General features: G+C 37.5%; 1 protein-coding gene across 1 annotated transcript; it reads right to left on the bottom strand.

The window, feature by feature from the left end:
• Window positions 1–1,179: 1,179 nt before the first annotated feature.
• LOC128850509 (protein FAM240B-like) lies at window positions 1,180–9,712 on the bottom strand. The gene is made up of 3 exons (XM_054055105.1): window positions 9,632–9,712; window positions 2,844–2,988; window positions 1,180–1,552 (listed from the first exon to the last, which is right to left on the bottom strand). Exons 2-3 carry the CDS (start codon window positions 2,981–2,983, stop codon window positions 1,474–1,476), a joined length of 219 nt encoding a protein of 72 aa, XP_053911080.1. The 5' UTR covers window positions 2,984–2,988; window positions 9,632–9,712; the 3' UTR covers window positions 1,180–1,473.
• Window positions 9,713–10,966: the final 1,254 nt, after the last annotated feature.

Below are 10,966 nucleotides of genomic sequence, written 5' to 3'. Positions count from 1 at the left end.
GCATCTCTTTTCAGTTTGCAGGCAACCTCTGCTATCAAGTATGGTGACCTACCTGCCAATGCCTTGACTTCTGAGTATGTGTTCCAAGGTTGTCTTTTTTCATGCTTCCATGGATTTCCCAGGCTTTCCAAACATTATTTACATGTTTAAATTCCCATAATAGATTTGATTTTCCCTTGGGGCACTCTAAAGTAAATTTAAAAGGCAATGGATAAAAGAGAAAAAAATAGTATTTCAAGTTTTTGTTTTGCATTAAAAGAACATATGATCTAACTATTTTAAAACCTCAAACCCTTCTGCTGTTCTCATCTTGCCCCATTGGCAATTCAAACCTCCTTTACTCTGAAACAATATGCTTTACCAGAGAAGTAGTGAAACAGCCTATAAAAAGGGACTAAAAGGCTATGCAGTTGGGGGAAGAGATTTTTAGGATGCTCAAAACAAGCTATTTTGCAGTAAATTACTCCAAGCATTTTGGTAGGAACAGAACAGTAACCCTAAACAGGAAGCAATTTTATTATGCCAGCCTATTGAAATGATTTGATACTGCTGGAGGAAATGCCACATTTCCTATTGACACTTTAGGAAGGGACCTCGGAGCGTTTTTGACTAATAGTGAATGTGGGAGAGGAAACCTGCAATGTTTATGAAAGTACTGGTTGTTAAAGAATATGTACTGGGTCTTGGAGGGAAAAAGTGTTAGATTGTGCTTGTTATTCATGATGATAGATATCTGTGAAAGTGCATCAAGGTGCTCTGTGGTATAAGAGTTATCTATTCAACTCTAGAGAAGACAGGTCATGTACCAGAAGGAGACTCAAAAGTCCAAGTTGTTTTGTCGTTGTTGATACAGTGTCTCAAATTAGCTAATGTGGATTGAATAAATTAAGCCATTCCTCCTGGTGTTTCATAGAACCTATTTCTCAGGACACATATTAATAGATTCACAGATTTTAATATGGCAGCTAGGATCTACAACTCCCCCCAACTCTGCTTCCACTAGTTATCTGGGATGTGGTAGCATTGTTTGTGCATGTTCCCCCTTCCTTAGTCTGAGTTAGGCTCTGCTATATTAAAAAAAATAACTATTCATTAAAATTTTTTGAAAGAAAATAACTTTATTAGTTTACAACCTGTCTATGCAAATACCTAAAATGTTGAGGAAATGATTTTGCTGAGTCCTAATTGTATAACTAAATTTTTCCAGACATCTAGAGTTCAGTGAACCATGATTTATTAGTCTTGAAAACTTTAGAGTACTTTAGTCTCTGTTTATCTAATGAAGGGATGGGTGCATAATCTTAAAAGCAGCAATAGACGTTTCACATATGAAACTTGTGTCAACGACAGCTAATTAATTATTGCTCATATAAGCCACAAAGGAAAATTGACTTAAGCTTTTACATCACACCATCACGCTTTCCTACAAAACAATTTTCTTTTCCCTCCAAACGTGTAGTGAGTGTGGGATCTTCAATTAGATGAATCTTCAGGTTGAGTCCTCAACATCTTTATGCGTTTCTCCAGCCTCTCCATCCATTCATTTCTGAGCCTAAGGACAGAAACCCATATCAGCTTGTCCACAAGTAGATTTAGTCTCCTCATGTATCCCACCAGTGCTATCCTTTGATGCTTTTCCATTATGCAAACTGTCCTGCCCCTTTAGAGCACTTTGCTGGATGGCACTTTACACCTAGCTCTTAAATCTCGACAAGGACTCACCTGAGCTTAGTTGTTCATCTTCGTCTCCAGTTCTCCAGTGTACCCTTCCTCAAGTGCCTCTGTGTGCCAGAGTGGCTTGTCTTCTCCACTGGAGATTGCCTGCTGCCACCTGCTGGGTTGCATCGCCCAACACTTCCCCAATTCCCCTCCTCAGAAATGCATTAAAAATGTACTGCACAGAGGCTCTGGAACACTATTTGTCTTGGAAACACCTATGCGTGTTGAAACTTCTGTTAGACTCATAGCAAACTTTAGGTCATAGGTGGCATTTTGTTTTATTTTTGGTGTTATCTAGGTACCACAGAAAGACTGCCTCAAATAGAAAAGACAGGAATTTTACAACTGAGGAGTTGAGATGGTGAAATTAAGTTAGTTACTAATAGATAAAACATGCTAGAGACTAATTCTAATGTTCCTTCACCCAGTGTTATTAATGCAAGGTCATTCTTGTGTTTATTTTTTCAAGCATCAACCCAAAGACAGGCATGAGTGAGATAGTGAAAAAATGCTTTGTCATTGAATGGTTTCAAGACAAAATAGTCATCATTGCATGTGCCTTCAGCTTGTGAAAACTTCGTGTAAAGTAAAACTGTAGTGATCTTGCCACAGACTCATCTTTCTTATTGTGGCTGATTAAGATAAATATGGCTGTTGAGGCAAATACAGCTATGGATTCTTGTTGCCCTGGTCAGTTAGTACACTTGAACTGCCTGTTCTATTATGGATTTATCTTATATGAATTAAATCATCTTAAATCAGACCATATTATTGTGAAAACAAGGCCACAGAGAAAGCAGATAGGCCAGGTACACATCTGCACTATCTTTGCTGTGAACACAAGCCTTGACGTTTGAGACAATATCTAGCCTGCACTGCTAGATATTGTCCTGATAACTTCAGGAGGTTCCACACTTTGAATCAATTTATGGAACAAGAATGAATTATTTCTTATCCTGCGAAGTGATAGCTTAGCATTAGCATGCCAGTTTGGGAGGCTTTATTATTTTTTTTAAATCTAGGAAAAATACTTTCAGCTCATAACTTAAGTATAGGTATCCATTTTCTTTAAAAAATAATTATAATGGAAACTCAAATAACCTTTCCAGACGCAAACTACCCACTTTGTCAGAGCACTTCTTCGCTGACGTTCTTTTTCAATTTGCAGGTACCGAGTTTGTTGTTCAATAGTCTTTTCCCAGAAGTTCCTCAGGTCACTAGTTTCACATCCCCGCACTTCATGACGTATATATTGGCTATTCATTTTCTCTAAAGGAGAAATTTGAAACAACCACATTACAAGTTATTGCTTCCTTACCTATGGCTAAACTACACGCTTGCTATTTTGGATTTTCAGTCTTAGGGTCGCACAGTCTTTTTTTTTTTGTAATATCAGGATTATAGTGGGCATGACTCACTATTTAAGCTTTTAATTCTTAGCTCTGACACTTGAGGACTTTCTGTCTGCAGCGATTTGAATTCTTCCTGTTCACCTCAATTATCTCTCACCTCCATCTCCCTGTGACCTTTAAGCTAACAATGCAGGCCAATTCTGTTATATTCACTAGCTGGAAGATTAAGTTACTTTTTACTGTACTTGGAAAGGAAATATAAAATCGTTAGTCCTAGTGGGATTTTTCCTCACTGTTTTCATGTCTGTAAAATAATAAGGTGACCACTGCAGATTAAGAATAAAAAAAGGAAGAAAAAGAGTTCTATTGATTTGCTGTTAATCATTATAATACTTGCTGTAACATTATCAGGGAAAGGAGAAAATTTATATGTACAAAAAGTATGTGCAAAATTTTATAATGCTGACTTGCATAAGCCACCTTGCTTATCAAATTTTTTTTTCTCTCCTGCAATTTTCAGAACAGAGCGATTTCATTGAATATGTTTATATATATCCCCATTGTGTACTTCCCTCTTAATTTAGCATCAAGTTAAAAATAAATTTTGAAGTGAATCTTATGCTAGGAAAAAAGTACTTTTCTGAAGATACTTTTTCTGAAGGGTAACAGTCAAGCCTCTCTATCTCACATTACGGACAGAAAATCGTATCAGTACTTTAAAAACTTCATTAAATGTGAAATGAGTGTCTCCTTCCAAATTGCTGTGTGGTTTCACATGAACATGCCATTACTATATTTTCAGGGACATCTAATTTTTTTAACAAATGTTTAGGACTCTCTCATGCATTGTTTGAATTCATGGTAATTATTTGTAATTTATTTTAATCAGAGCTGTAGAGAATTTGTAAACAAGCCCCTGAAGGTTAGCTTGGAAAAGCTTGCAGAAACTGCTGTCATTCCCCTGCCAGGCATTGTAAGAAAAGCAAAGCTGGGAACTGGTAATCTTAACATAATTTCATTTGGGATTTGGCTGTTTTGTGAAAAACTGTGAGACACATTGTGAAAACTCTATGAGCAGAGAACAAAAGCAGCCCTTTTGAAGAGGTCTGTTCTTGATAGGATTTTCCTGTGATTCCCTGTAAAACCTCTCTATATCAATTAATAGCCTCCAAATGCTAGAAACATAGTATTTGAGACTGATTTTTCCAAAAGAAATTTACTAAGCTTTTTTTCAGGTTCTAAGCAAATTATAAATAGATGTATAAGTGTTGGCATCAGTCTGTAATATAAATTGCAAGTACAGCTGAACACCTCCAGCTGTGCTAGGGGATAACCAATTCCAGGTCAAAAGTTCTCTTAATATGAGTATGTGCCTTCAGAAAATAAATATATTTTATATATGTGTATATATATATCTCCACATATACATCAATGCCAACATAAATATCTCTTCTGAGGTAGCAGTTACTACCCTTCTTAACATTTTGTGTACCAGGAGTAATCTAGAACTACATGAAAAAGATACAGTAACAGCCATCTGCATCAAACTAATGGACTTTCCACTCCAGGAGTTAATCTCTGAGACTAAAAATATTTTTTAAGAGCAGCAAACAAAATTCTCAGATATCTCTGAGGCTCCAACATAAACTGCCAGGAAATAACATCTCTTGGTTTCAATGATTAGAAATGATCCCAAAACATAACTTCATTCTTCTGTATTATTAGAAATACCTGTTTATGTACTGTGGATGCGTCTTTTCTACATATATGAGGGTGAATATCACTGCTGAATGAGGCAAAGTTGCGAAACCCATTGCCTTGATGTGTAACTGAGCCCAAATATATGCTTGATTGCATGTATTCTTGGTGCTGGCTTGGGTGTATTTTATATACCAGTCTCTCCAGCACCCGACCCCAAAACAAAAGATCTCAAGAAAAAAGTTTTGAACCCAGTAAAAAAGAAGTTCAGAATTAGTTTTCTTTGTTATTCACCTTACATTTGGTGCTTGCAGTATTTAGAAGAAAGTAAGAACCCTGCTGAGACTACAAAGCATGTATAGTATTAGACATAACATTGACTTTTGTTTTTTTTGGTGTGGGGGAGGGGCAAGAATAAGTGTCTATACTCTGTGAACTTTTCTTCGCGTGCGGTTTCTTAGGCACACTAAGAGCATTGTCCAAGTCCGTCCTTCTTTCCTAACCTTTTATTTTGTGTTAACATACAGATACATTGGTGTTGAATTTTCACTTACTCAGCCCTTAGTCATCACCGTTCATTTTTTTTCCCGTAATACTGGAGAGGGCTCAGATATGTATTAAAGCAAGTGAGCTTAGAATTTATGCATCTTTGTTTTACTCATCCTTGTAATTCCTTGATAAACAGCAGTGTGTCAATGCATCAGCATTTGCTTCTCTGAACTGTAGAATCATTCTACCCTAAATTACCTCTTATTTCAAACCCTCTGTTTGAGCCCATTCACATGATGATTGTAGGAAATGAACAATAACTCTGCTGAAATAATCTACTTGGTTCCTTTTGCCTTTATGCATTATGTGCATAGGTGTCTGAATTCACCTCTGTCCTACCATCCATTTCAAAACTGCTGCCATAAACCTTCAGGGTTGTGTGCGCAATCAGAGCTATCAAACCTAGTTTGTCGGTATTTCACTTGTCCTAAGGTAAAGTTTCTGTGCTAAAATCTTCTTTGTTGGAAACATTTTCTTTTTTCCTCTTGCTTCAGCTTTTTCTTCAGAGGAGATTAAAAGGACATAGGACTGTATTGAAGCTTTGCACCAGCAGTCATCTTCTGGGTGTAGTTTATTTTCACACCTTGGTACCTCATTCAAAGTAGTTAGAAAATGAACCTCTTTTGAAAGGGAAAAGACTCCATGGAAGCAGCCTCCAAAACAGTCAGAACAAATAGTCTCCCCAAGTATGATATGTGTGGGCAGAAATTGACTGTTACAGAACATAAGCAGTTTTAACTGCACTTTTTATGGATCTTGCAGTTAGGTCTGACTTAAGCTACCTGCAAAAGCCAGGACTAAATGAAGCTTTATTTAAGTCTCTAGTGACATTCCTTCAAGAGGACAGTAAGGAGAGCCTGTTTTCTGGAAATCATCTTTAACAAAACCCTGGTTGCAAGCTGGCAAAGCTGCTCTCAAATGAAAGGAATAGCTGGATAATCTCTAGAAAGGTTTTATTCTGCATGAGATGATGATGATGAGTATTTATTTTTGGATTTAATAATTCTAGAGCAGGTTGGTATTCTTTAGACTTGGTTTGCTAAGGAAAATCTTACAAAGGCAGAGAAGCTCTGACACTAGTACTATTATCTGGAACTGAAAAAATTACAGTGTTAGAACAGAAGACGAGTGTAAGATCAATTTGATATGACACCTTGATATTTTTGTAAGTAAAAAAAAAATCATTAGTTTGAGGCTGGTATTCATTGGTTCTATGAGAAATGATTACCACACAAAAAACACACCGTATCATGGAAAGAATTGAAAGTCATAAATTTCTTAGCTACAAAATGATATGTAAAGGAAAGCAGTTTTTTGGGTTTTTTTTCCTGCAGTAGTACACAAATTGTTATTTTAAGCTGATATTAAAATGTGCGAAATATCTACATAAGTCAGGAAAACTGTCTTTTTACCTTCTTGTGCTTCTTGTGTAGTAAAATTGGTGAGTGTTTTCAGGGTACTATGTATCTTCCTAGAAATAATACAATATATTATTAATCTAACTTTTCATGGTCCTTGCTTGGTGACTGTGCTTATTATATAAATGCATTGAATTAATAAAAAATTTGCACTGTGTATAGGAGTGTAGACCATCTATGCTAATACTGATGTTTGACTTCAATGAGAAATCTGCTTTGATTTTTGAAAATGGGAGTAGTAATTGCAGGCATGATTTCCCTCTTTTTCCTTGGATCTTGGGTACATCATTTATGTTCTGCTTCTGCAGCTGTCAGCAATTCACATCTTGCAGGGCTGACTGAGGTTTGCTTTGAGTTGCCGCCTGGGGAAGCTTACCAGTTTCAAGTCTAGCTCAGGTCTTCGGATCCTGGGTAAAACTCTTCAGAGGTAGAAGAAAGCACTTTAGTGGTACCCTTCTGTTTGTGTGGCAGGTCACATAGTGCAGTCTATCTCATGAATGACCTGAGCCATCTGTGAGCAATAGGAGGAGAGGTTTCTCACAGCTCTTTCTAAGTTCCTCACTGGGGCCCTGTTACAGAACTGAATCTCTCAGAGCTGACCTAGAACACCAGCCTGGGGATGAGGGAAGGCTGATATGTCTTCTGGTGCACTCAGGTCCCTAACAATACCCTTCATGAGCATGTCTCCTCACAGAGACGTGTGGCTTTGCATGTATACTATACTCTTCTCTTTCCATTTGCGCGGTAGCATTATGGACTACCAACCCATGTTTTTCTTTTGCAAAAAGTATTGTCTGGAGTTTGCAATTAAGTGAGGGAATTCTAGACAAGTGATTTATCCTTCCAACAGTATTTCCAGGTTTGACAGAATTTGAAGTATGTGCTCTCATGGGGATGTGGATTCAGACAGGAGAATCTTTTCTGCATAAGCTTTAATCAAAATAACTGGACTTTTCCATGCAATGGCAATTTTCTCTAGATGAAAACTATAAGCATATTGACATATGATTGAGCAATGCCAGTAGGAGTTAACTGTGTGCATGAGTTACAGGTGTGCATCTGGCAAATAAATTCTAACATGCAAGTTAGAATGTTTGCACTCAAGCAGTATGCAGCAGTCTGTTCAACAATTATTCTTGTTCCTAACTCTCACAGTCAATTATTGCTTTTCTGTGAAAAGCTGATGTATCTGAGCCTATTTTTTCTGATCTGAAGACTAGCTATTCTTGAAATATTTTGGACTGTTACAAAATTTGGACCTTTTTTCATATGATACATTTATTGCAAAGAAACACATTAAAGCAAGGCTCCTGGCAGCTATTACTTTTGCATCTCAAACTGCTAGTGGCAGTACCAACACCCTTGAATACTACGCATCGTAAATATTTCCTTCTGTTTTCCTCATCTTTTGGGCCTCTGTTCTCTTTACCTGCTTTCATTCTTCCCTGCATACCAGATATCCGAACAATTGAATTATTGAACTGGAGGGAACTGATTCTCTGCCTTGCTTTTCTGTACCAAAAAGCTCAGAGTCCTTCAGCTGAAGGTTAAAACCCTTAAAATGTTTTCAGCAAAACCCTTAAGGAATGAACAGTTTCACTTTCCTCCAGGTCATCCATTCAATCGTTGATAACCTAGTTACGCTCCCTGTGTATATTTATTTATTTAGCTACTTGTTCTCTCCCATTTTGTAGTTCTTACTGACTCTTCTCTTTCTGCCTACCGCCAAAGGCTTCCATGAGAGGTCCCTCTGCTTTTTCCTTCTCTGCCTTCATGTCTGTTGGACTTCTCCTTCTGCCCTCTTCACTTCCCATCCCAGCCCAGCTTGACTGACTCACACTTCCACTTTCAAATATCTTTCTGTCTGATTTCCCCAGCAACATTGTTCTCTCCAGGAAATCTCTCTCTGCTTTTTGCTGGAGCTGTATTTCTCCCCAAATGCTTGTACTGATCTCACTAAACTTTCCCTGGAGCATCTTTTCAGCACCTCTCTGCTCCCCAGCTTCTCCTGCTCCCTGTACCTTGCTCTCCTTGGTGGTGTGTTCCCAGCCATCCTGCCATCAGCACACACAGACAGGACTGTGGTGGCAGTCACATAGAAGCAAGCATTGCATGAACAAGTATTTATAAGCATTGTGCTACAGGGAATGTCCAAATACCTTTCTGAGCTTTCCATAAATTTGTCCAACTCTCACTGGCTTTCAGTTTTCAACATCTAAGGCATATTTAAAATGGCTGTAGTCTACTTGTATGATTAAATATTGTTTCTGAGCACTAGATTTTCCTCACTGCCAGATATACTTGAAGCCTGATCCTATGAACTGCAGTATTCCTAAGATCAAGTATGTAACATCAATTAATATTTATTAGTCAAAGATCTGGAACATGTTTTGTTTTGTTGCTGGATTTTTGAGTATGGGAAGACTCAATGGTCTAGGATTAAAGAATAGAAATAGTGCCCGGGGCTTATTTTCTTTGTTAGATCATCCAGTTCTGACAAAATGTGCAAGTGAAACTGATCTTGATTCATGTAATTGTGTTTACCATTAAATTGAAACCCCCCTCAGCAGCAGATAGCTGTTAAAAAATCTTTACAAAAGAAGTGTGTGTGTAACCTTGGCTACCTTTTAGCCCATCAGTTGAGAATGTAAGACAGATCTCCTGATGTTTTATCCAGGGCTGTGGCGTGGAAATTACCCGTAAATATTTTTTCTGTATCAATGCTACTCAGCTTCCTTAGAATGCTGCTAAACTGGGCACTCTTCCCTGGCATTTTCCTCACACTCTCATCTTTCCTAGGACCTACTTTTGTGATAATTAAAGTTAGAGAAAAAACACATTTCTTGTTGATATTATTATGCAAATCTTACTACAAAAAACCAAATACTTACTCACCTTTGGAGCTAGACTCTTCCTGCAAATAAATCCTGTGTGTGACACAAACAAATGAGGACTATTACCACTGCAGCCCTGGCTTCTCCAGTGTCACAGGGCAGTAATGAAATGCATCCCTCGGTACTTTTTATTTGAAGTGGGGGTAACATAAATCCTTCATCATATCAAGGCTATTTTGAACAGAAGCAGTGGTGAGATAAGATCATTTAATGAACTTTGCAGCCCCCTGCCTGAGATGACCATGAAACACAGGCCACCTTGAGAGCATGCATCCCTCCCACGCTGGCAGATACCTCAGAGAGCATGACTTGGCAAGTGCTGAGAATTTTCTTTAAAATGCGTGCTAGTATTATCTGTTTTAATATTCCTCTTGTGAAGCTTGAAAAATTCCACACTACTAACTTAGCTGTAATGCAAGCTGAAATGGTGTGACAAATCACACTTGGTTTTGCATTACAGGGTGACTTACAGAAGTATGCAGTACATTGGAGCTGTTAATCTAAGGATGTGTGCTTGATTATGACCTATCACACAATCTGTTCTCTTCAAGGCAATCATCATAGGAATTGTCTGTTTAGTTAACATTAACTGACAACATACATAAAACCAGCAACAGTTTTACCATTTGGAGTTATTATAACTCTGTTACAGATAAGCACTTCTATCTTTACGTTTTATTTGCTGACAAAAGTATTTTGCAGCTTGGGTTAATCACAGATGTATGCATTGATCTCAGTTTTCATTATATCCATCTATACCGCTAATATACCATATGTGACTGCCGACTTAAGTAGTATTTATACCATTGCTGATTATTTTAACCCTCCTTTGTAGTGATTTTTCAGACCCCAAGTAGAAAAGCAGCAGCCATTAGATGGATACTTTCTGTAGTTTGTATTTATTTATTTTTTTTTTTCTGCAGCCAGATTTACAACAGAAAACTGAGCAAAACCTACCAGCTGCAGCCTTCCTTTGTAAAGAAAAATTTCAACTCTTTCCAAATACTGGTCAGTTTTTCTAAGTCCTCCACTTTCTGCAATATATTGTCCCACCTCATATCATATGAAACCATAAAAGTCATCTCTTCCCTCGAGACATATGATAATAGCAAAGGTAATGTAGTCTTGGAGCTTTTAATCCTAGATACATGCATAGCACAGAAAAAAAAAACCCATAGCAACCCATAACATAGGTTAAGTTGATTTCTGTGTTTTTCAGCAGACCAGAACGTTTATTTCTAGTTTGATATACTCTGGATGCATTGACATTTCTGCATTTGTGCACACTAGATGTCCTGTATGAAACACAGCCAAAATGTGATAGACATTGCATACA

This window comes from Cuculus canorus, chromosome Z, assembly GCF_017976375.1.
Source record: "Cuculus canorus isolate bCucCan1 chromosome Z, bCucCan1.pri, whole genome shotgun sequence".
Taxonomy (NCBI): domain Eukaryota; kingdom Metazoa; phylum Chordata; class Aves; order Cuculiformes; family Cuculidae; genus Cuculus; species Cuculus canorus.
This window is presented reverse-complemented; position numbering and strand designations above follow the sequence as displayed.

Coding starts and splice junctions, on each gene's coding strand:
- LOC128850509 (XM_054055105.1), bottom strand. CDS start 2,983: ATGAATAGCCAATATATACGTCATGAAGTGCGGGGATGTGAAACTAGT. Junction 1,553..2,843: donor CGAAGAAGTGCTCTGACAAA/GTGGGTAGTTTG, acceptor TTCTGTCCTTAG/GCTCAGAAATGAATGGATGG.